Below are 24,840 nucleotides of genomic sequence, written 5' to 3' on the forward strand. Positions count from 1 at the left end.
AGTCATTGCAGCAAAGTTCTGCTGCCACATGCACCCACCATACCATGGGTACTCTATGTTGCTCTCCTGCATTCACCATGCCCCTTGGAGAAGTGGGGTGTGTCACAGCATGGCTGGACAAAACATTACCATCAAGATTATAATGAACAATTTTGCCCCCCAGAAGCTTCTAGGCAGATTTTCACTTACCAAAGAATGGAGAAGCTTTAAAGACACTCAGGATCCTGGTGCAATGGGGAGTTGACTGAAAACTGCTGATTTATGACCTATTGTTTCATGGTATAATGTTGTTCTTCTAGTCCTTCTCCAATTCACACTCAAAGTGACAACAAGCAAAGGTTTTGACTGGCCACCTACTATCTTGTCACCACATCAGGATTCCCAAATAATGGAAGAAACCACGTGAAATTAGTGAAGACGGTTTTGTGCCACTGGAGAACTGCAAAAGTGATAGGATTAGGCCACATCATATTATATGGTAGCCAAAGTCAAAGCTTCCTTGCATGGGTTTATGACCCTTTCAGAAAGAAAATATTTGTGTTCAAAGTAGAATTGACTAAAGGGAGATGAAGCAGCTGAAGGGTACTGTGCTCCATGTAGACTAGGATAAAACACGTAGCTTGCCAATGACAACTGGAGAAGAGCGAGGAACCTGCCAACTGAAAGGTGTCTGGCAGATAACACAGGAACAAGCTGAGAGATAAACACAAGCCATGGTGATGCTGTCCATGGAAATCCTTCCCAGCGAATCATATTACTGGACTGACAACTAGGCACATGTCACAAGTGAAGATCGCACTCAAGGAAAAGATTCATGAGAATGGGTGACTTTTGTCTGGCTTCAATAGCCAAAGCAGCAAGATACTGAGCATTGAGGAACATCTCTGTTTAAGTAGGGGAGGGAACAATTATTGGTAAAATGAATTCCTTCAGAAACGGTGCAATGTAACTACCTGCTGCAGTGGCTATGGCTGCAGACACGCTGGTCCTGGCCTGTGTCAGGTCACCAAACAGCAGAAGATTAGGTTGTCTGAATTGAGAAGTGGCCAAGACACAGCATTGCTTCCTTCTGTTGTTCTGGATCCTGAGCAGTGTGTGGCAAAGCTGAAGTGGTTAAAGAAGAGACAATCCACAATTTACAGTTGGGGAGCGGTCAGCTTTTGACTCTGGAAATAAGCTCTGCAAACAGCCTGCATGGAAACTGGAATACCACTGCTGAAGAAACACATTACGTGTTTCCATCTGAGTCATACTGCTGTCACGTGTAAAACAAAGATTATTTTGGTGGAAATGTGCAAGGAACAGCCATTTAATTTATTATCAGTTGAAATTCTTAAATTAACATATTATCTAGTTCAGCCTTCTGGGACAATTCACATCTGACCCCCAGCATCAGCAGCTCATTCAACTCATTTTAGGAGACGTGGAACGAAAAGAAGTGCCATGCTTCCGCGCAAAGTGATCTGTTAGCCTAAAGCGAATCAGTGAGTCAAATCTTAAGACAGCCCTGTGAATCTCAAGCTCATTTACTTGCCAAAGGAAAGTTTCAGCGACAGAGCACAATAACAAAGCCCCTAACATATCTCAGATCCATTGCACCCAGGCTGTGAAGTTTATATTTCCCTAACAACTTGGAGACAATATTGTGTGTCAGATCACATGCACTTGTCATTAGCATGAACATTAAGAGGAAATGAACATAAATCCCAGATTCAAATGTGTAGTTTGAACATCCTGGGACAATTAAATTATTGATAATGGTTATCTGTCACCAAGCAATAAATCATAAAGTCATGGAGTGGTAGAAGAAAAGCTATCTTGCTGCTGACAGACACGTAGACTGAAAGATGTAGTGGGCCTTTCAGGGTCCAGAAATAATTGTAAAAAGGTGAGAGATTTCTTCTCTTGTTTTTTTTTCTCATCAACTATAGTATTTCCATACTCAAAATAACAATTTCTTGTGACAACTTTTCTTACTCGGCCTCTAAGTTTTCTGACATGTTAATGAAAATGAGGAATGAAGCCGAAAATGAGCAGCCGGTGAAGAGCAGGCCTGGCTTTATGGCTGCCAGTTGGAGCACGGTGCTGTGTGCAGAGCCGGGAGCTGGCTCCCAAAACTGTGCAAAGTGACGGATACTCCCTGCTGACGGTAACATCGATGTAAATAAGATGAACATCCCCCCTCCCCGTATTACAAGACTGTGAAAATAGAGGAATTGCATAGAGAAAACGAGGGAGCAGACTGAGCAGATGATGGCAACAGGACAGAGGCTGCCCCCCTTTTTAAGTCACCTAATTTTTGCAACTAAAATAAGACTCTATTGAATTTGTACATCAAATTGCTCTGCACTGAATAGAACACTGAGCTCCCGTGTTGGGTATAACCACATTTCCTAAGAGGCTACAGGTCTATGTGGACAAGCAGCAGCTGGTGGAAGGAGAAAGGAGCAAAGGCATTTCCCTTCCAGGCACAGGAACCGGGGAGCAGGAGCTGGCTGGTGCCTGGTTATATGCGGTGGGAATGCCAGGCGTGGGTGGCTGTGACTGCTTGAGTTGGTGCCAGGGCTTGAATAGGCTGGTGGGCGCTGCCAGGAGGGGGTGTGAGCTCCAAGTGGGACCCAGCTTTGTGAGGATCCCTTTTCAGAGGGCTGCAGTGCTGTGAAACTCAACGCAGCTCTGCAGAGAGAGTGGAAGCTTTTCAAATGTACACGCTGTACTGCACCGCTTGGAGAGGCCAGGGATCACATTCATTTATGCATTTTCCAACAACTAAATCTCTTTATATTAACTACATGGAATACATCAGTTTTGGCCAAAAAAGATGTATTTTTGTTAATACTGATCCTTTGCCTGTGTGGCGATCTGTATTGATTTCAATATTTCTTCTCCTTGTACAGAACTTAAAACTGCAGGCATGGTAAAGGAAAAGAAAACAGCACAAATAAGTCAGCTTAAGTCTGGGATTAACTGTCTGAGGCCTTAAAATAAAGACTTCAGATGAACTACTCCAAGGCATAAGGGCTATCAGTGGGAGTGAGAGTAGCACGCTGAGCCCGTTTCATTGTCAGGAACATGACATTTCTTGCTCTGACACCTGTATCATAAAATTTATTCCATTTGAAATCCTCACTAAATGGTCAAGAGTGCCTTGAGAGGTCATGTTAAGCACCACAATTTCTGTCAGGGAGGTTTTTTTCCCCTCAACAGTTAGAAAAATAAGCCACCGGTTTACATATTATTCATAAGCAAGACTGTGATAAACTATTTGTATCTACAGTTTCTCTCACAGAAAAGACAAAAATAAAATCAAGCCTCTCCTCTTCCAAATGAATTTGGCGATTAGCATTTATTTTAGAAGTATTTTTGGGTATAGTGATGAAGCATATGATAATACTACAGCTGTGACATCAGTATAATAACATGGATATACTTATTCAAAATAACATAGCAAGCCTATGGGACAGAGTTGGAAAATACCTAAAATAGCATTTGCTTGGTCTTTGGTGGCTGATGGAACTTGTGAAAACTCCATGGGTATGCTGGTGTTTGCAGTGATCAAAAAATACTACTTGGATTAATATTTTGATCTCCACACTGTCAGCACCCTTCTGTAGTTAGTTTCCTTTAAAATACTCCTTTTTCAGAATTGCTTTAGTCTTCTACAATTAAATCTGAAATGAGCCTTCAGGTCTGCTTCACAGAAAACACAAATAAAAAGTTGGATTTGCATTGTGTCTTCCTTAGAAGCTTCTGTCAACAGTAAAACTTGTTGCCTTGAGTAGCCTTGCTAGTCAAACTAATGAAATTACAAACTGCTCCCAAAACAAGAAAATTGTTAATTATTAAGGGAAGTAAAAAAAAATCATTCAGAAGTGAGTACTTGACAAACAAAAGTTACTTAAACATTTGGGTTTTTTCAGTTTTGTCAGCAGTCTGTGCTTGTAATTAAGATATTTCTGCTCTCAAGGAAATGCCTTAGTGCTATTCACTGAGCATGGTACATATCGCGGGTCTGCAATCTACAATATCAATAATCATTTATATACTTTTTTGAAAGCAACTCTAATTCTCAACACAATGTTATGCAGAAAAATAGTTATTACATCAATATGTTGTCCTGTTTAAAAATGAAAAAACACAGTAAGATAACATGTAAACGTAAATGAATACCCTACTTTTTATTTATAGATGGTAAATTTTGAGTTAAACACATGTTAATTAAAACACATTTCACCAGCTACTTATAAAATTAAGCACTATTTTGTTTGATGTTTGTAGAAACAGGAAATTTGGAGTGATGTCTACTGCTACAGCTGTTTGCAGTCCTTATACAACACCAGATGTGAGATTGGTGTATCTGCATTTTGTCCTCTCCTGTGAATTGCAAGTGATCAAACAGGCAAAAATATAACGACAGGATGATTGGACAAGTTTAGCACGAAGGGAATTGTTCACGACGTTCATAAATCACTGCACAACCACACACACAGTGAAGGAAAACTCATTGTAACATCGCAGATAAGCAAAACCATTTATATCTACAATGAATTTCAAATAAAAGCATATTAATTGTAGAAAATGTCTTTGACATATCTTTACTGACAGTCTTTGGAAAGATGTAATACTAAAAGACACACAAAACTAGGTGTGAGTGTTGTATAAAATCTAGGTGTGACAAACCAATAATGTAAAAACAAACATAAATTTCCACAGATTTATTTTTGTTGTTAAATTATCCTCATATAAATGAGCTCTGCTGTGAAATACAGATGCTAGAAGGAGTAACCATGTATTTAAATGTAGCTGTATTGCAAAACAAGTGTGTTGGTAAAAGCTGCTACTAAAGCATCAGCCATACTTTGCTTTTTCTGTTGCTAGAGCCAATCTGCGAATGTTCGCTATGCAACCAGCTGCTGCCTCCTGCAGAGTTTCATCTGCAGAGCCTACCATAGCCAGTAGGAGCTAGAAAAAACACAAAAGAGAAACAGCATTAGAAAAACAAATAAGTGTGCAATTATTGAAATAATATTCAAATCATATCTAGAACAATTGCATGAATTTCCCCTCCTCACAATAAATAAAATGCTAAAAATCATATTAACAACACTGTGTTTGTTATATATGTACGTATGTATACTCATATATGCACGCTTTCGTATACATATATGTATTAACATAAGCATAGAGCAGAATGGTTTATATATTTTGTCATATTTGTAACTATGAATTTGTATTTTCATGTCTGATCTTCTGTTTATTGTATCACACCTGTCTAGTGGTTGTGGCTTGGATTTTTTCTCATAAGTAGAAATTGAATGTGCTTTATTTGAAACCATGGTTTCTCCCCCAAGGTATACTAGTATATTTGTACATGCTCAAGATTTTTAATAAACAAAGCCATGCATTTTTTTCTGGCTTTGATCATGAAACTGGATCCACGTGAACGGACCCTTCTGTCACATTGACTGCAGCAGGTTTCTTTATTGTCACAGCAAACCACTCATGTTAAACTGCTGGAGGGAAAGAGATCTGGGCATATCAGTCTTAAACATTTGCATGTAAAAGTCAAAAACAAAAGCTCAAGAAAGGCACCGAACGTTTGGAGCTGATTCAGCTTTTCAGTCATGTGGAGTAGATGCCTTACTCGAAGTCATTCTATTTTTTCAATGGAAATTCCCTTGGAGTAAGGAACTGTTCAACACAAGTATGACATAAGACTGGCCTTGATGATAAAACATTTTTACATATCAGAAAACCATTAATAATGGTTTGGGATCTCACTTCCTCAGTGTGTTGCAATTCGGTGATGCAACTGCAAATGCAATATATGCTGTAAGACAGAAGACTTGCTTAGCTTAAATCAGCTCCATGCAACTCTCAGATTTCTGAAAATCTGCCAAGCTTAATGTGCATTCAGGTATTCCGAAGCTCAGACAGCTCTAATTAAAACCTATATTTTCAGTCTGCAATACTTAGGATTCTGTGTTCACCCAAACAATGTTGAGTCAAACCACAGAGAAATCTGTTATCACTCAACTCCGCTGCATACTTTTCATACAGCTAAAATATTACACAAAATTATGAACTGCTAAATATAAAAGCATAAATTGAATGCAGACATCAAATCCGTACGCTACCTTTTTCTAACCTTCCAGCAATCGTGAGGCATGGGCCACAGCTGCACACATATGGCATTTGCTTAGGGAGATCAAAGCATTTTATACTTGAGGAAGTATTTGTGTTAGCCAAATGTAGAAAACAAGCATCTTGCCAGTCACCTTTCACTCTTTGACCCCTACATGTAACTTGTGAGAGTGCCTGTGATAGGCCTGAACCATGTCAAAAAGAGTACTATGTAAATTCATATCAAAATCAATGATAGTTTTTTCTAGCAATTCTTTCTCCTACAATTTCCATTACTGTAATCAGATGTCTATGTACAAGTAGCTAAAAAAGAATTCTTCAAGTATGAACACTCCTGAAAGGATATGCCAGAGTTAAAATGACATGAGAAAGCTGTATGTTCTTACGCTTTATTTGCATGAAAAAGCTGGGCCAGGGTCAGCAACCAGAGAACTCAGTGGAAGTTTCACCACTGACTTCAACTGGAAGCAAGACCAAGGAGCACGTCTCTGTGTAATGATAAACCCGCTCTACAAAGCGCAAAGGCCAGAACACAAGTTGCATCAGATGTTTAACTTCTTTTTTTTCTTAAGATATTGCTGGATGAAGATCTTTCTTCCTTGCTATTTTCCACCAGCTGATTTCTCATCAGCTTAAACTATAAAATCTTTCTTTGGGTGCCTCACAACTTTCTTGTATAACTTACAGAGGAAGACTGGTATAGAGCCTTCATATCCTTGACTCAAACCCAAAAATATGTATGCACATACTGTTCATACGGTGGTTTTGATAAGCCGTAGGTTTCAAATTTGGGGGCAAGGAAACTATGCCTTTTGTGATTATTCACTGCATCTTCACAGATCTAATGCGAGGCTTTTTCAGCATAGTGACTGTGGAACTCAAATTTTCATAGTAATTTCACTCTAAGACTTGTTATCAATGCATAAAAACAGAATTTCATCACAAAAATAATGTTTTGGAGATACATTATCTAGTAGAAATACAGCAAAAAGCAAAAATAGAGGTTTGCCTTTATTATGACCACATGTTAGGTAGGACTCAATTCAAGGTCATTTATTTCTTGTTTTAGCCACCGCTTCTTTCTAGGCTCAGAAGGCTTAGGAAAATAGATATTTTTCTGTCACTTTCCATGAAGAGCTCAATATAAAGCAATGACAAAGGCTCTAGGGGAGGGTCTGTGCTCTTTGTTGCAGGTGCATTTTGGAAAATCAGGGTTAGGTATCAAAGAACAGCATACTACATGACACTGGTTCAAAGTGCCCAAAGAGATGCCTAAAGAATTAGTGATACTAATGCAACCAATGCAAACAGCAATTTTTAGAAAGGTTTTTATAAAGGTATCAAATACTGATTTTTCTCCTTCTAAGTTCAGGGGATTAAGGATCAGTTACTCTCCAATTTGTTGTTCTTCTAAACCACTTGCCAGTGGTAACATCTGTAAGAATTGCCATGTCATACAAAATCCTGTACTACACTGTGTCTCAGGATTTTCACAGTATGACTTCAAAGAAATATTCTTGGAAACACAGTCCAATACAGTAGCTGCCTCTGAGGACTGAGGATATACAGCAATATTTGTCAGTTAACCTACTCCTTTTGTGCTAACAAAAAGACAGCTGAAGATTATTGAAAATGCAAAGTATTTCAATATAAGTAGGTAATTCCATATTCAGGAATCTAACTTTGAAGATTTTTATATAAATCCTGCCTTAAATGAAATAAAATTTTATTATTTTTGTATAAACCAAGAAAGTTATAATTCTTTCACTTCCTGACTGCCACTCCTTGACCCTTTCACGGGTTCAGTTCAATTTACTGGCAATTTGGGTCATCCAATTCAGGTATGGAAATGTATCCATAGAAAGTATACACAGATTATACCCACATATTAGATATATTTGACAAGTCCAAGAAGTCTTTTCTTATTCCAACGCACCAGTGCAATATAACATGTCCTTTTTCTTGAAGCAATGCCCTTGAACTTCATGTATCCCTTCCCTTTACTGTTCAGGTATTGTTTTCTGACACATGTAAATGTTAGCAGATGTGAGAAGCAGTAAAAAAGTATGTGGTATAAATGCTTCTTTCTGGCACATAAGAGGCACTTTCCATAGACAGAGAAAGCATCTGCAGCACTGTGTAGCCTTCATTTTCTGTTGGCAGGTATCTATATTCTAAGGCAAGAGGCCAAAATTTTTTTGCACAGTTAGCACGTCATACTAGCAAATAAGCACAAATACAAGCTGTTTGGAGAATGTACAGAGCACATGTAGCATTTCTGGGTTCCAAAAGCAAGAGCAATGCACAGCCAAATCATTTAAATACTCAGAACAATTAAGATTTTGCTATTACTATCCCAGCTTTAAAATAACACATAATTGTGATACTGTATTAAGATTGCACAATCATAGAATAATTCAGAATGGAAGGGATCTCAGGAGGTCTCTAGTCCAATGTCATGCTCAAAGCAGAGTCAGCTATGAGGTTAGACCAGGTTGCTCAGAATTTTATCCAGCCTGACCTTGAAAACCTCCAAGGATGGAGACGGCACAACCTCTTTGGGCAACCTATTGCTGCATTTGACTGTCCTCATAGAGAAAAAGGTTTTCCCTGCATTCAGTTACCCTTGTTTCAGTTTATGCCTGTTGTCTCTCGCCCCCTTGCCTTGCCTGTGTAAAGCCTAGCTCCATCTTTTTGATGACTGACCTCCTTGTAGGTACGGTACTGGAAGGCTGCTATTGAGTCTGCTTGAAGATCTCTATACTCCAGGCTGAAAAAGCAGTTTCCTTAGTTTCTCCTCACAGGGCAAGTGCTCCAGCTCTTGACTATCCTGGTGGTCCTCACTGAACCCATTATGGTTTATCCATGTCTTTCCCATACCGGAGGCCAAAGCTGGGTGCAGTGTTCTAGGTATGGTCTAATGAGTACTAAGGGGAACAATCACTTCTCTCAATCTATTGGCTGTGCTTTTGCTCATACGGCCCAGTATTGCGTCGCCTTTGCTGTCAGGACACACTGCTGGCTAATCCCCTGCTTGCTGTCTACAAAAATCTCCATACCCTTTTCAGTAAAACTGCTCCTCAGCCAGTCAGTCAGTCCTAGCCTCTATCACTGCAAGGGCAAGTGCAAGTCCTCCTCACGTGTAGGACTTTGCATTTGTCCTTGCTGAACCTCATAATGTTCCTGTCGTCCCTCTCCAGCCCTGCCTAGGTATCCCTGAATGGCAGCCCTTGCCTTGACTATATCAAAACAGTCCCCCTGCCCCAACTGGCGATTTGCATTACTGCAAAATGTACGAGTATGTAGTCCATTGCCTTCCTGAGGTCACTGACAAACACGTTAAATGAGACACATCCCAACAGGGAGAGCCCTTCAGCACTCCCCTTGTCACCAGCCTTCAGGCAGAGTACAACCCATTAACTACTACCTTCTGAGCTGGATCATCCAACCAGTTTTCATCCATTGGGTTGTTCACACATCTGGATTATAACACATTGTACCTTGGACAGACGTATGCTGCTGGAAACGGTGTTGAAAACCTGGCTAAAGCCAAGGTAAATGACATCTCCTGCTCTCCTCTCAGCTACAAACTAAGACACAGAGAGGGTAATCAGGTTTACCTTTGGTAAATCTAAGTTCACTGTTCTCAATCGTCTTCTCCTTCCCATGCCAAGAAATGTGTTTCAAGAGGATTTCCTCCATAATTTCCCCAGAGACCAATGTGAGGCTGACCAGTCTGTAGTGCCTCAGACTGGGAGAAGGAATTTTTGCTCTAAGACACGCTTTGCAAACTCTTATTGTTGGGTCTTACACTCTCTGGCATACAAAGGTATAACAAAAGCAGAAAGTCTTTTTTTCCTAGGGCAGTAGTAAGAGGTAAGGAAACCAGCCATAATATTTGCTTACATAGTCACGCATCATGAATGATACCACCTTTCACTGTCTGAGAGCACATTCTTTCCACATAGTATTTTTACCATCATAAAACAACCAATTGAAAAAGTATTATTTCAAACAAGGTAACACAAACATCAACATAAGAACTTGTAAAAGTGTCATTTCAAAATGGATATGGATCCCTGGATGAGTAAGACAGTAATAGAAATGGTCTAGTAATTCTCTTTTCTATGAAGATGTCTTCCTATAATTTTTCACTTCTACAAAAGAAGCAGCGCAAGGGGATTTGAAAGCAGAAAAAGTGCAGACAAGTTTTGTACCACCAAACCCTGACAAAATCTCAGATGGTAGCGATGCTCCATGTACTGGTTATAGTAAATTATAAGTACTCACTTTCCTTTAGTCACAATCATTGCAGCTTCCAGACTCAGAGGCAGGAAGCAGGAAACATAGGAAGTGACGTTTTCAGAAAGAATATAGTTTTGCATGTACTAATCTTTAAATAAGGGCTTAGTCACATGATGTGGCTACAATAAGTTTTCAAAAACAGTGGGAAGTGTAGAACAATGCTGTTGGAAAGAGGTTCCCTTGCTTATACAAACCAGATAAGAGATCAGCCTATGCAATACTCCAGAGTCCTGTGAACATGAAAGCACATAATGAATAAAGAATAGCTATAAAAAAATATTTAATACCCCTTTTTTTTTGTCTTCTTTAGGTTTTCTGCACTGTAAAACAAATTTTATTTGATTGTTTCTAATCAGAAGGAAATATGGATGAACTCCTTCAACAAGATTCATATCTATACTGGGAAGCTAGTCAGAGTTCACATAGAGCTTAAAATTCCTGGAACTAAAGATATTTACTTCAACGCAACATATTGTAGATTGACATAGCATTTCCAGTTGGTGGTAGCACTTGCCATTTTTTTTAAATTTAGATTTAGTATCTGACTACTTTTACATGTCACATTTCCTGAAGGATGCTAAATTTCTAGCACTGTGATTTTCTAATTGCGTAACACTTCTTTTCCAAAAAAGACATTTTTCACATGCTTTTTATAAACCTAACCTAAAAGAAAAAAATACTTTAAATAAAAGCATATGGTAGAAGCTTATCCAAGAAAGTATCAATCTAGATCCAAGCAGCATTTTCTAACTTTCAACACTGTATTGCACACTGGAAAATATTAAAGCACCTAGTTTGAGTGTTATGTTACACATATTCCTATGAAAATACTTCTCATAAAATTAAATTATAAATAATAAAACATACTCCACAATCAAAGCATAATGAAGGTTAAGCTAAGTCACTGTTTCTAAACTAAAATTCAGGCCAATTTCCTGATTTCCTCATTCAGGGTGAAAGGGTAAGCGAGTTGTCTTACCCTGAGTGAAAGCGTAAGACAACATGTACCATGCACAGCCTCCTAAGAAGAAGATGCTCATGTAAGTTCTGGGGTATTTGCTGTTGTTTTTCTCAGGTGGCACAAAGAGAACAGATTTCAGACGTGAAGTCCCATGTGTTAGCAAACACTCTGAGCTAGCAGACATACAAAATACAGTACCAAGAAATTCCAGTATAAGCAAAAGATGGGCAGGGCAGACACCCACTGTGCTGATTCCCTCTTGTAGAAGGTCTCTCCTCTCTGGGACTCAAGTCAGACCAATCCCTGGTGTAGCCTAGTTCAGTCTCTCTGAATATAAAGAGGTGGGAACTGAAGCTCTCTGGCTGGAGTGGGAGAAATCCTAAGAAGATTGCACCTGGTTTCTTTTCCTCTTCTCTCTTATTTCTGTCTTTCCTCTTCTCTCTCTCCCATGAAACACATCTCCATTCTGGCAGCCATGCAAAAAGGCTAACAACCTTTAGGAGTCACCCAAGCACAGCTAGGGGGATGAGGAGGTCCAAAGAATGCAGCTTGGACTAAGGTACACCTGAAGGTGGTGGTGGTGGTCAGCAGGCTGGCTAGGAGCTGTCTTTTTTCTCATCTTTCTCTTCCTCCCTCAGAAAACCAGTGAAAGAGTACAGGGCCAGGCAAACCTGTGCACTTTCTGCAAACAGGTGCAGGACATGTTAGGATGAGAATAAACTGGTCTGCAGTTTGTGGTGCACTTCCACATAGTCGACCATCTCACCTATCTCAGATTCAGGACAGGCGTCTTGTCCTCTGCAAGTTGTTAGTTTTTCCTGTGTGACTGCCTGTGACAAAACAGCTGTTGGTAAGCTGAATCCCCAAAATGCTGGGAAACAAGGGAGAAAGAAGAGTAGGACTTGACAGATACATGATTATGGCTACTATTTCTTTAGAATACACAGATTCAGTGAACTTCAACTGATTTTATGCCATGATAGATTTGAACTTTAAAATACTTCTGGGTACAGCTTCATTTTTTTGTTTTTCCTACCTGCTATCTGCCTGGTTTTGTCTATTTATTTTGTTTAGTCACCTCCTGTATTACAACTAAACTGAAAGGTATTTGGCACAAGGACTGTATTTCTCCAATACATCTGAATTGTGCTACTACAATGGGAACAGCACTCTTGAAAAGAAATCCTCTACAGCACACACTAATAAAATACAAAATAAGAATATAGTTCTCATACTCTGCAATACGGTTAAATGTTGCATTGCATTACTCTGGAGAAATACATACAACCTGAAAGCCTAAAGGGAATTATAATACAGTACACACTTTAAGTACACATACATACTTGCAAGTTTTTATATATCTACAAAATATGAATAAGCCCTACAGCTCACTCTCCACCTCATCTGTATTATTCTTATATTCTATTAGCTATATTAATTCTGTTTGTTTCTTATAATCATATAATTATTTAAAGAAGGATGCTCCCTTTCTGTGAAAGATATAACAAATGGGCAGAGAACTTTGAATATCAACGACAAGGAGAAAGTGAACGAAATGCTAAATGGTGAAATGTAAAATAGCTTAAAAATGTAAACTTGCAGGCCACTTTAAAATACACTAAGTTTAAAGGTTTTCCCACCTCAAGTTGTTACTTATAGGACTTCAGAGGGGTATTTCCAACAATTTCAGATGTAAATTAAATAAATATAAGCATACTGTGCAAAGGTAATGTAGCTAAATAAAATGAGTAATAAAAATGATTTCTAATCTTTGTTTAAAAGGTATGATTATAAGTAACTAATTGGACTCCTTAAAGGCAGACAGTTTGAATCTACATTCAGCTGTAAGATGTTTGGTGCAATATTAAGAAAGAATTCAATCATCATGAACATTCCAACGTACAAAGAGTCTTACGGGATATGAAATTCATCCCACAAAAAGCAACAGGCAGATCTGATAATCCAGAAGTGATGAAGCCCAGGGTCTTACAGCATATTTTTATTCAAACCAGTTTCTCTATTCTATTTTTATTTCATTGTAGTTTTCAAAAGAAGATTAACATATAAAAGGCTTTTGGTGGGACAGAGAGAATAAAGAACTTTTTCGTAATCTCAATAGAGTGACATTTAAAAAAGCTTTTTTCAATTCACTGGAAATTAATTTTATTAAAACAGGAACCTGCTTACTTACTACGTGTAACGGATATTCAAAACAATAAATTTATGTCATGGATGTTCCTTTCCTTTCATAATTTAGTTTGGCTCAGTAACATGTTGGGGACTATCCTTCCCTTATATTGCTGTCAGCCTGATCAATCTTTCTTCTTTGTATTTCCTGCTCCTTTTTCTTGCACACCTGCTTTTTCATGCTTTGCTTTTTCTTTCATTTTATAGGAGCATGACTTTTACCTTGCCTTTCCCTCCCAAATATTACTGAGGAGGTAGTATAGGAAATTGAGAAAGAATTGCTACTTCAGTTTTGGTTTTCCAGATTTGTTAACATTACTATCAATATGAATACTACGATTTTGTCTGTCTGCCTACCTCTAGCAGTCATATCAAGATTATAGGAAAGTTAAGAAAGGGTAGTTGCAAATAAACTATTGGCAGCAAGTCAGAGGAAAAAAAAGGAGGTTTAAGCTGTCCATTAACCCTCACATACTGAAGGGTTCTGCCTGATTCTCAGCAATACCCAAAAAACACAGTGCATTTTTCTTCTCTGGTTTCTCTGGTATTCCCGAAATGCACTATAACTAGCCTGTCTTTGAAGACAACATTGAACTGCAGCAAAGAGACACCACGGTTTCCAGACTAGTGACAAATTTTGCAATTTTTGTCTCAAGTTGCATCTTATCCTGAGAAGAGGGTACAAAATCTGATGGTACTAGTATTTTAAAAGTGTGTTAGACCTATCATTATGCGTGAACTGACTTGAAACTCTCTTCTGTATTCAATTCCAAGCACTGATTGTGATCTCTAAAGTTAACACAGCTTTAGGTCCAATGGTCTAAGTGTCTGTGTCTCTGCCTATATATGATCATTATAATCAAAACCAGTGGGGTGCTTTTGCTAGTAAACCTTACATACCAAAGTCTGGGGTTAAAAGCAGGATGTTCTCACTGTAGATCCATACAATAGCATTTATTTCAAATATTGAGCCAGGGTATTTTAAAGCTGTTTTTTGGGGGGGCATGCAAGAAGAATGATCTATAATCTCAAGTTTTCAGATGTGGGGGTGGCAACAGTGCATACATTTACAAAAACTGGAAGATGAGCGATGGTGTTCATGATTTAGACTCATAAATGTTCAAGTGGAACACAGCATAAAAATGTGTATAGATGGTATGAACACAGCTCAGTTTTATTCATACAAATACGAAACTGAGCTGGGGCTGTTTCCAGGCAAAGGTCCACATATAGTCCACATATTCACTCCTATCTGTGGATGGAAACGTATGGTATCAGAAAAAAACTGAAAGCAACGATGAATAAAGAGTGGAAGTTACTTCTCAAGATTGTCAAACTGCTTCTTTTTTGTTATTAGAGAAAAATGTAAGGAACAAATTATTTTATACTGAGGATTCAACTTCCTATAATTAATCCAAATTTCTGAGTCACTTGGACACTTCTTGTGTGCTTTCCTAAAGCCTATACTGTGGAAAAACATAACTATGCACACTCATTGTGACAGATAAATGTTTTGGGTTTTTGATGATTAAAACATAAGGGGTGCCTTGAGTTATCACTCCATTCAGGTCATATTCAACCAAAGTATTTGTGATTTGCATACAGTTCTCTAGAGTGGAGTTACATATTTTTTTAAAAAAAGAAGCAAAACATCTCCCCAAACCCACTGAAGGACTCACTCTGGCTACAAACTGCTTAAGTGGCTGCTGGATTTTGGAAACTTTGTGACTTTGAGATTTTTAAAGACACTGTGTAGCCTGCAAGCAAGCAATGATACCTGCCTGACTGACTTGTGCATGTCAGCCAGGAAATACTAGAGGCCTTGATTTGCTTCCTTCCCTCTCTAAAGATATAAGACTGAAGTAGGGAATGAAAAATTAACTAATAGAAGTTAAATTTAAAACTTTCCTCTGATTAGAACAAAAGTTTGTTGCTCAACTTTTTTACTGAGTAATTACTCAACTTTAATTCCAAACTTCAAGTTTTGGGGATGTTTTTGGTTTATTTGTTTGCTTGGTCTTTTTTAGTTTTATAAAAAGAAAGTTATAGTTGTGCTTGGGCAAGTGGAGGTTGTAGCACATGTATAAAAGCTCTGCTAAAACTGGCTAAAGCATGCAGATGAATATGTGAAAATTAATTTCCTAAACTCATGCAACTCTATGCTTTAATATAGAAAGAAAAAAATCATGTGGGCCTCCTAACGGAATGCTACCACTGCAAAAGGTAAAAAGAATCACGATTAATACTCTAAACTCAGTACAGCAGCTACTTTGTATCTTGGGTAGGATGAAATGGTTGGAAAGGTTGGTTAACGAGATACCCAAATATTATTTCATAACACTAATGCTAGCACAACAGCATTATTAACAGCACATTGGACATTCTTGAGCAAGTACACTTGGGGCACACTGCCACCTAATTATAACAGTACGTGGAAGCTGGTGTAAGACAAAGCACTACTCCTGCATCTGGAATGTATTCTATTTTTCATCAGTTCCCAACTCAAAGGCTGTTTTTTCATCAAAACAGTGCATTACATGCTTGAATCATGATAAAATTAAGGAGCTTAACATCCTTTCCTGAACTGGAGCACCTTTATGCAGAATACTGGCATTTGTCAAAGAGTGGTTTCTCAAAATACAATTCCCTTGTATGCATTTGTGATCCTGAAGAATTAAGCAGAGGATCAGTTTTTCCCCACACTCCCCAGGAAGTCAACACAAATTTAAAGATAAGTAAGTCCTACATTTAACTGCAAATTTTATGAACGTTCTTGGATTATGAGAAGAAAAGCAGAAAGATTAACAGAAACAGCCTGATAAACAAGAAACAAACCCAAGATTAAAGTGCTTCATGCTTCAGAATGTCCCTAGCTCTATGTCACACTGAAAATTTTTCTCTTCAAATTGTTTGTGAGGACTTTATTGCCTCACCCAAATATATGGACATCTCTTCAGTCCTAACAGATAGTTACTGGCAGTCCCTTTGCATCTGCTGCATGTGTAGTGTGCAGTACTGTCCAGTGCAGCAAATCCAATGCTTTCATGAAAGGTAAAAACTTTGCACGGAGCTGTGACGTACTTGCACAGGAGATTTGACCTCCATGGCTCAGCATTGAGAATTGCAGTTTGCAATTGGCTCTTGTCTCTACTACCATGAAGAACTTCCTTGTCAGCAAAGTCTGCAACCACACCATTCACCACCCTGCCCATTATCATTTATGAAATCCTGAATGGCAAGGTCCCTTGGCTGCAAAATTTGATCCCAATTCCTACATTTTGATTCCTCACTTTTTACCAATTATTTATCCTTCCCAGGACTTTGCCTTCTCATCACATAGCAGTTTAAATTCTTTAAGAGTTTTTGGTGAAGAGTGCTTAAAATTCAAGCATGGTCAATTCAACACTTCTAAATAGCAACAGGATTATTGCACATGAACAGACTATACAACTGATGAAAAGACAAAACACTTTGAGAAGCAAAAAACTAATAAAATATTCTCTATACAGTGAATGTCCAGCAAATCCACTACAAAAGTATGACAGACCTTCTTTAGATATATAGGCACTTTATTAGCCTATAATGTCTCTGGAGTCCAGCAATTATATGTCTCTGGAATTCTACAAAGGAGCTAATGCAATCTAATGTCTGTTGGATTTCTGCAGACTGCACAGACACAATTTATAGAACTAAAAAGAGCAAACAAATCTAGATTCATCCCACATACCTGTGGTCAACGTAGACACTAGGCAAGAACTGGTGAAAGACAGGACCTCCAGAGGTCATTTCTGATTTTAGGTGCTCTAAATGCTTTCTGGAGATTTTTAACCTTTCTATATTGCCACAGAGCCCGAGTCCAGTATTTGGAACTGTCATACCTGTATGGAAGCACCTTTATGAGTGCCTGCTTTCTCTACCCGATGTCATGGTGAGTTTTTTTTATTTTTATCTTTATCTTCAGTACAAATGAGTAGGCTAGATATAACCTAAAGTCACTTTCTATCTAGCTTTACAGGTTCCCCAGATGCAAAGATAACATATAATTTGCAGTGTGTCTGACTCCTTTGGTAATTAAATTATCTTACTTTAACATTATTTTTTTTTCTCAAAACCTTCCAGAGATTAAAAATTATCATAAACTGTGTCAAGAAATTCTGCACTGATTAGCAGCTGGTGAATATAGGCAATTATCATTCCTGGAGATAAATGCAAAATTAAATAAAATTTCCAATAACATGAAATTGTATGGACTTTCACTCACGGTTTAGGAGAAAATACATTTTAGTTTTTACATACCATTGATTGTTATACAATCCTAACTGCATCAGTGATTCATAACCTGACCCTGCCCTCACTCAAGTCAGGGCAGAATTCTCATCAGCCTCATGGCAGGCCTGGCAGCCTCATCAGGTCTTTAGACTTTATGCCAAAGAACAAAACACTGACCACACAGGAACATTAACACTACAGCCTATCCCATAATCTACACATTGCGAATGGACTTTTCCTTAGCATCTTTACCTTGAAGTGACAGCAGTAAGATGTGCCATATTACTTAAAAGACACCACAGGGTGCTCTTTGAAATGGCTACATAAAAGAGATCACAATGACCAGGGCTCGAAGCCAATTTGAACCAAGCGATTGATTCTACAGGAAGAAGAAAAAAAAAGAAGTTTTCATAGATGACAACAATGAATGCATAATTTGGTACATTAAGGACTCCTGAATGACAATACAGCCTCTATTTACACATATGTATACATATGCATATGTATGTGATTTTATATATATATATATGTATATTGTTCTTGGTATTTCTTATGTTCAGCTTCTTTGAATAGCTCCTTACATACAAGGAAACTATTTTTGATCAGCTGAACACCAAAAATAATTACCTGGCATTCTGCCCTCGTGCATTAAGCCCAGTATCTCTCTACTTGAGAAAACTAATTTTAATATCTGAAAATTTAGCTGAGATATTATTCCATAAATGTAAAAATACTTTAATATTCTTCTTTCTTATTACTGCCAAATTAGAAAGAAACGTTTCGCATAGTCACAAGGATAAGACTGGTACAGGGAGCTAAACAATTGCAAGAAGCTGCTCTGTGTATTTCTGTGGTTTGGAAATACTGCCAAGTCGGAAGGAAAAGACATTCTCTGCATTTTCTAAAGCAAGATAAATACAGAAAAGAAATATAGATGAAGGATGGAACTGCTATCTATGGACTCTGCCAGATTCCTTGGCTTTTTGGCACACCTATTGAAGCTGGCAGCCTTAGCCAGTAGCAATCTTTTCCATTAAAAGAAGCAGCATATATTTTGGTTTAACATACTTTGTTTGTGCATTTTTAAGCTCCAAAACTGTCTATTTAAATTTTTTTTTAATGATTCCTTCTGCACAGTTGGCTGCAGTTGAACTTATTTGAAGCGGCTCATTTATCACTAAAAGAGCTGCAGGGCACAGCTACTGTTAAACAGCTCCAACAAACCTACAGCTTAGTGGGACAAGCTTCTTTTTATAAGACTAAAAGATGTTTAAAATGTGCCAAGAGGAGTTTTATGCCAGCCCCTATGTTTGTTATCCAAACGTTACTAAATTAGAGATCTCCCGAAGCACAGAGTTTAGGCAAAGATAAGCTGATGTACCTTAGGCTGCTGCTTTTTCCCATCCGGATCAGCCAGATTTTAACACAACACTTACTACATATCATAAACTTCAGTAATGCGAAATTTTGAAAAATAATCAAAAGTCTGAGGCTTAATCTACACAGAAGCCAAACTTTACTACCTTGGCAATGGTGCAAAAGCAAAATGTTTTACATATAAGTACCCCTACTTTATGAATGGTGAAATTTTGCTTATTATGAAGGTAAAGGCTTACTGTTTAGCTAACACAATAGAAACTGCAGTGGTGTAACACTATCAGTTTTCATTAATCCTTCTGACACGAAACAATTTATGCCAGTATTGGACTTAGTTTATGGAACCTCTTATATCTGAAATTTTAAAGTGTGATGTGATCAATACATTTGTGGGTGAAGGGATTGGGCATACTTTCCGTAGACAACACACATGCAGAAATTTTGCCATCTAGTGCCCTCTTTCTTGATGTCTGAGAATTGTAACAACCAATTTATTAAAAGCAACAGGCATCAGCTTGGAGTATGTGCCAAACACGCTGTATCTCCAGCCTGAACTGTGAGCCTGAATAGAGCCAACCATGATAGTTAAAAAGTGGGTTCTTCTAAACTTAAAATAAAAATAAAAACATGCAAATACATACTATTATACCCTGATAATATTGCATAGATATTACATGAAATATTTTTGATTGATTTATAAAGATCTTATCTTAAACCTTGCTTAATAATGTAAAATTCTATATTCTGTATGTTCTCACCAAAGGCCCCTCACAAGAAACAACCAATTCCATAGCCAAATACTCCTAAAGAAGTAGGTGCCAGTGCTTTTGCATTTCATTTTCTAAACTTCAGATGCACAGATCTGGTTTGTGGTTAAAAGTTGGGTTTAGAATGTTTTCAGTAGAAATTACTAGTAATCGTCTTCCATATTTTGTAACTCACATCACGTCTTTCACAAAGATGTTATTATGAAAGTTTTTTCACATAAAATCATTAGCCAAAACTTCTTGTAGGGATTTATGACTTTAGCAAACAATGACCAGCATTCTGGAAGCTCTGCACAATGAAATACACAAAATGTATTTTTAATAAAGTTAACGTAAGAAATTGTAAAAGAACTCTCCAAATATTAAATCTATATTTCACCGAACTTTCATAAACCACAGTTAAACCAACTGTCTTTATATCTTAGATTATCACAAGGGAATGGAAGAGACTACCTGTGATTAAGCTTTCTACCGTTAAGAACATAAAACAAAAAGCACAAATACCTCTTATGTATCAATTCATCACACAATTCAGAAAATAGATTATAGCTGTTACACCTTCTTTGCCAAAAAAAAAGAAAAAAGTTAAACTGAAAAGATCGCCATGCATCTCTTGAGGCTATAGCCTGATGAGAAGACAAGAACAAATCTGATGGATTAATTAAAAAATATATATTCAAACACATGAATATACATATCAAGTCCCATTCTTAGGAGCATGAGTCTCTGCTTTGCCTGCCTTATTGTACCAAGCACTTGAAATTATGTTTCCAGCAACCCAGTGAAGTTCCTATAAGTTATAATAATTGATATTACAGAAGACATCTATTAATATTTTATAATATTAAGAAAATGGAGTATTTCAATGTTGTGCAAATAATTCAATAAACCAGACCACAGAGTAAGGCTAAAGATCGGTTCTACGTATTGCTAGGTTGGATAGATGCTTTCAATATTAAAAAATGTCAGAATATGAATGGAAAGTCTGATCTTCTGCATTTCAGATATGTACTGTAATGATTAAGTTAATGGTTCCTCTAGCCCCAAAATAATTAGTTCTGTATATACAATGGAATAAGAACAGGAGAAAATGGACTTGTTCATAGTGCAGCACAGCAATACTATCTTTAAACAAACTTGTTTGGATAATAAAAGCAGCTCAGAACAATGCAGAGCTCAAGAGAGGCTAATTTATTCTGACTTCGTGTAGCCTTCCGCACAGACACACATGTGCAAAAAACTGCCAACAGCACCAGTTATGGTTCCCATACGGTATAAGTGCCTTAAAGTCTGTGTGACTGGCTACTATCCAGTGGTCCTGTTGCCTTGGTTTTCACAAAAAACTTACAATGATTGAGTTGCAGCTGTAAATTAGCAGCAACTGTATCTTGGTTTCCTTGAACTACCAAATTGGATCAATACAAATTTTTTTTTTTTTCTACCACTCCATTCCTATCCATTTGTTCACCTCCACCTTGTGTGCTACATTTAAACTGAAAGTTTTCTGGAGTCGTTTTCTTCTTATGTAGGTACACATCACTGCCTAGCAAAGTGAACTACTTATCTGTGATCAATGGCTTTAAGCACCATCACAGTACACAGAAATAAAAGAAAAATTAGAAAAATTAATACCTTTACTATTTATTCTTTAATTAGTTTGAAATTCAAACACAAACTTGAAGCCAAAACACCAATAGATCCTCATATGAGATACTGGAAATTACCTCACTGGGAAGATTTCCCTCAATGTTTTAGGATATTTATGTACCATCTGATCAGGTACTTGCAAACGTAGAATTTCATCAGCAAGCAGAACAGGCGGTTTTTAGCTTCATCTTTTACAATCAAAGCCACAGGTATTCTTTTCACAGACCTTAATCCATTTCTGTCTACATAATTCAAACATATTTACCACTTTCTCAGCCAGTGAACTCCTTCAATTTTCTAATGAATCATATCTCTGCCAAACCTGTAATCCCTCATTGTGGAAAGGCAGTATTTTGGTTTAAAGGCATTACAAGAAGAGTGAGTATGATGGTCTCTTAAAATTTTCCTCTCTAAAACAATAAAATGATTGAATACATTTTGTGGATGCTTTTAAATTGTGAATTATTCTTACAAAAATGAGAGCTAACTCATCTGACATTTTTAAAGTGTATTGACAACAATTCAAATCTGATTTAATCTCCTGGGGAAAAAAAATCAATTTATATCACAAGGTCTAAATGAATTGGTGATTTGCATTAACAATACTACCTAATTTTTACTCCTGTGCAGGAAGGCCATCATTATAGCATGTGAAGTTGTAACTTGAGGAACAGTTTCCAAAAAGACATGGAAATCGAAGTAGAAAATTGGCCAAATATGAACATTGAGGGCAATACTATGGCCAAACAGAATAACGAAAAACTCTGATGTTCAAACAGTTTACACAGAACCAGGGAAGTTATTTTACCTGTTTTAAGCCTTCAAACAGATATTACTGGAATACTGAATTCTGTTCTGAACTATGTTAAAATTCAGTCCAAAAGAGAAGTTAAAAAATAAAAAACATTCAGAACTGATGCACAAATAATTAAAGAATTAAAAATATAGAGGTTCCATCAGAGATTACACTTGCTTAGCTAATTAAAAAGATGACGATAAGTAATTTGATCTTACTTAAAAAGAGTAAGTTATGTCAAAAAGTTATGTAGAACTTTTCAGTTTACCAAGCAACAATATCATACATGTAATTGCATAAGATAAAGCTAGACGAACCTCAGGCTACAAATAAGGTGCAAATCTTTTTATGGGGAAGGTATTTAACTACTGGAACAACTTATGATGGCTCTAGTGGATTTTCCATCACTGGAATTTTTTAAGTAAAGAGTCAGTGTTTTTCTAAAAGATATACTCTATTCCAAACAGAAATAAATTGAAGCAATGTCTTGTTTGTATGGTTTGTATGAGCAATGCTAGTCAGACTAGATCATTAAAATGACCCCTTCTAGTATTACAATGTATGTACTTATGATTATTTAACATTAGAATAGTGTCCAGTTTACAAGACTATAATCTTATTTAGGCTTTTTAAATATTGGCATATTACCTTTCTGCCAGTCCTGCAACTTCCCCTGTACCGCAAGGCTTGCTGAAAATCAACATTCAGGAGGATATTAATTTAAATTCAGCTGTCTGAAAGCTAGCTGTTTAGTCTGAGCTAGTAACCTACATCTTTTCTATGCTCCGTGGAGAAAACTAGGCACTTTCATGAGTCTATTCCTTCCAGATATCTTGGGCATCTATTTTCAGCTAGCACAAGTCTGCAGGTGCCTCTCTCTCTTTCCATTGTCTTAGTTTAGACTACTTTAAACTCCACACCTAAAAGTGGCCAAAGTTAGATGAAAGGAATCCATTCTTAATTCTTCAAAGATCTTTTTAAAAATCCCTGGATTCAAGTTAGTCATCCACTAACTTAAAACATCTGGCTTTATTAGATGACGTGCAAAGTGTGCTTCAGTTACTGGTGGGCAGACAGTGTTTCATCGCCATCATAGCATATAAATGCATCTCATCTGTATTTTTCTAGGAAGAGAATAATTTTTTTTAATAGCTCTTTCTTATTGCACTATTATTGAGAATTCTGTCATTCCTATCTAATAATGAACTAGACTGTACAGTCATTTAAACAAGTTCTCCACTGCCTTGGGATGAGATTCACCCCATTAAACATAGACACCTACAGTGTGGATGTGCAGATATGAACTTTGAACCTGCACTCCCATTATAGCCAAAGGAGATCAGAAAATACTGCCAGCAGGGACTGAGGTGCCTTATCTTTTCATAAATGTCTAAATTATGAGAGATTAAACACAATAAAGAATCTATTCCTCTTCCTTGACTGTTACACTATTTCAGATGGGCATGTCCACAATGCAAACATTTAAAGCTAAGATAGATGATGACTTTGACAAATTTTCTTCTTCCACAGCCTGATTTTGGGTGTTTACTTTCCCTTGTTTTTACTTTTTTTTTCATTACTTCAATAATCTTCTCAGAGGTCTCATTAGTCTCATAATAAAAAACTGACCTCACCTCTGTAGGTGATGAGGCCACTCAAAATTCCTAGGCCTTCTTTACACAGAAATTATAATGATATTCCACAAAAACAAATTCTTTATATCACTTAGAGAGTCAGAAATTAACTTCCACAATAGATTAGTTTTTATCTTTCTTCATTTGCAAAGTAAGAACGACTAGGAATAATCAGTTACATGTTTTTCACTTGTATACACTTTGAATCTTTCAAAATATCTGAAGTCTTTTAGAAGGTGCCTATACCCACCACCCCACCACCCCCTCACTTCAGAAGCCTATCTCAATGTACTGCTTGCTAACGTAACGAAGGAAAAAGTGTGAGTGACTGTAACACAGAGAAGCATTGTATTAGTTTGACATGGTCCCTAGGACAATGATTTAAATATCCTTTTGAGATCTTCAGATGACTTGAATTCTTCCTTTAAAACATGTTTAGACAAATTTTCAGCACTAAAGTGGTTGCACTTATCTGCCTGTGCCTTGCAGAACAGCCTTTCTATAATTAATCTTAAAGGAGCATCCCTATAAAAAAACCTGTACTCTTTATTGGACAGTTGGAGATCTTTTCATGAACAAACTTGATTGTTCTAAGGTTTCAGCAGCAGTCAACTATAGGTAGATGTCTTTGTTCATCTGCAACAGCTACACTTTAAGAGAGATTTGCTGCTGTTTCTATGAAGAGTATGGTGATGGCTGGATGCTTCCAGTTGTCTGCAACTTTTCCTATTTCGCTTCCCTCTAATTGTGACA

General features: G+C 37.3%; 1 protein-coding gene across 1 annotated transcript in view; it reads right to left on the reverse strand.

Moving 5' to 3' along the window:
- Nucleotides 1-4,848: 4,848 nt before the first annotated feature.
- Nucleotides 4,849-24,840, reverse strand: part of ODAD2 (outer dynein arm docking complex subunit 2) — an 82,554-nt gene continuing 62,562 nt past the window's right edge. The window contains exon 19 of the mRNA XM_086467203.1: nt 4,849-4,962. Within this exon, the coding sequence (XP_086323329.1) occupies nt 4,849-4,962 (114 nt within the window). The remainder of the gene's footprint in view (nt 4,963-24,840) is intronic.

This window comes from Leptosomus discolor, chromosome 6 (assembly GCF_034619465.1).
Source record: "Leptosomus discolor isolate bLepDis1 chromosome 6, bLepDis1.hap2, whole genome shotgun sequence".
NCBI classification, from domain to species: Eukaryota; Metazoa; Chordata; class Aves; order Leptosomiformes; family Leptosomidae; genus Leptosomus; species Leptosomus discolor.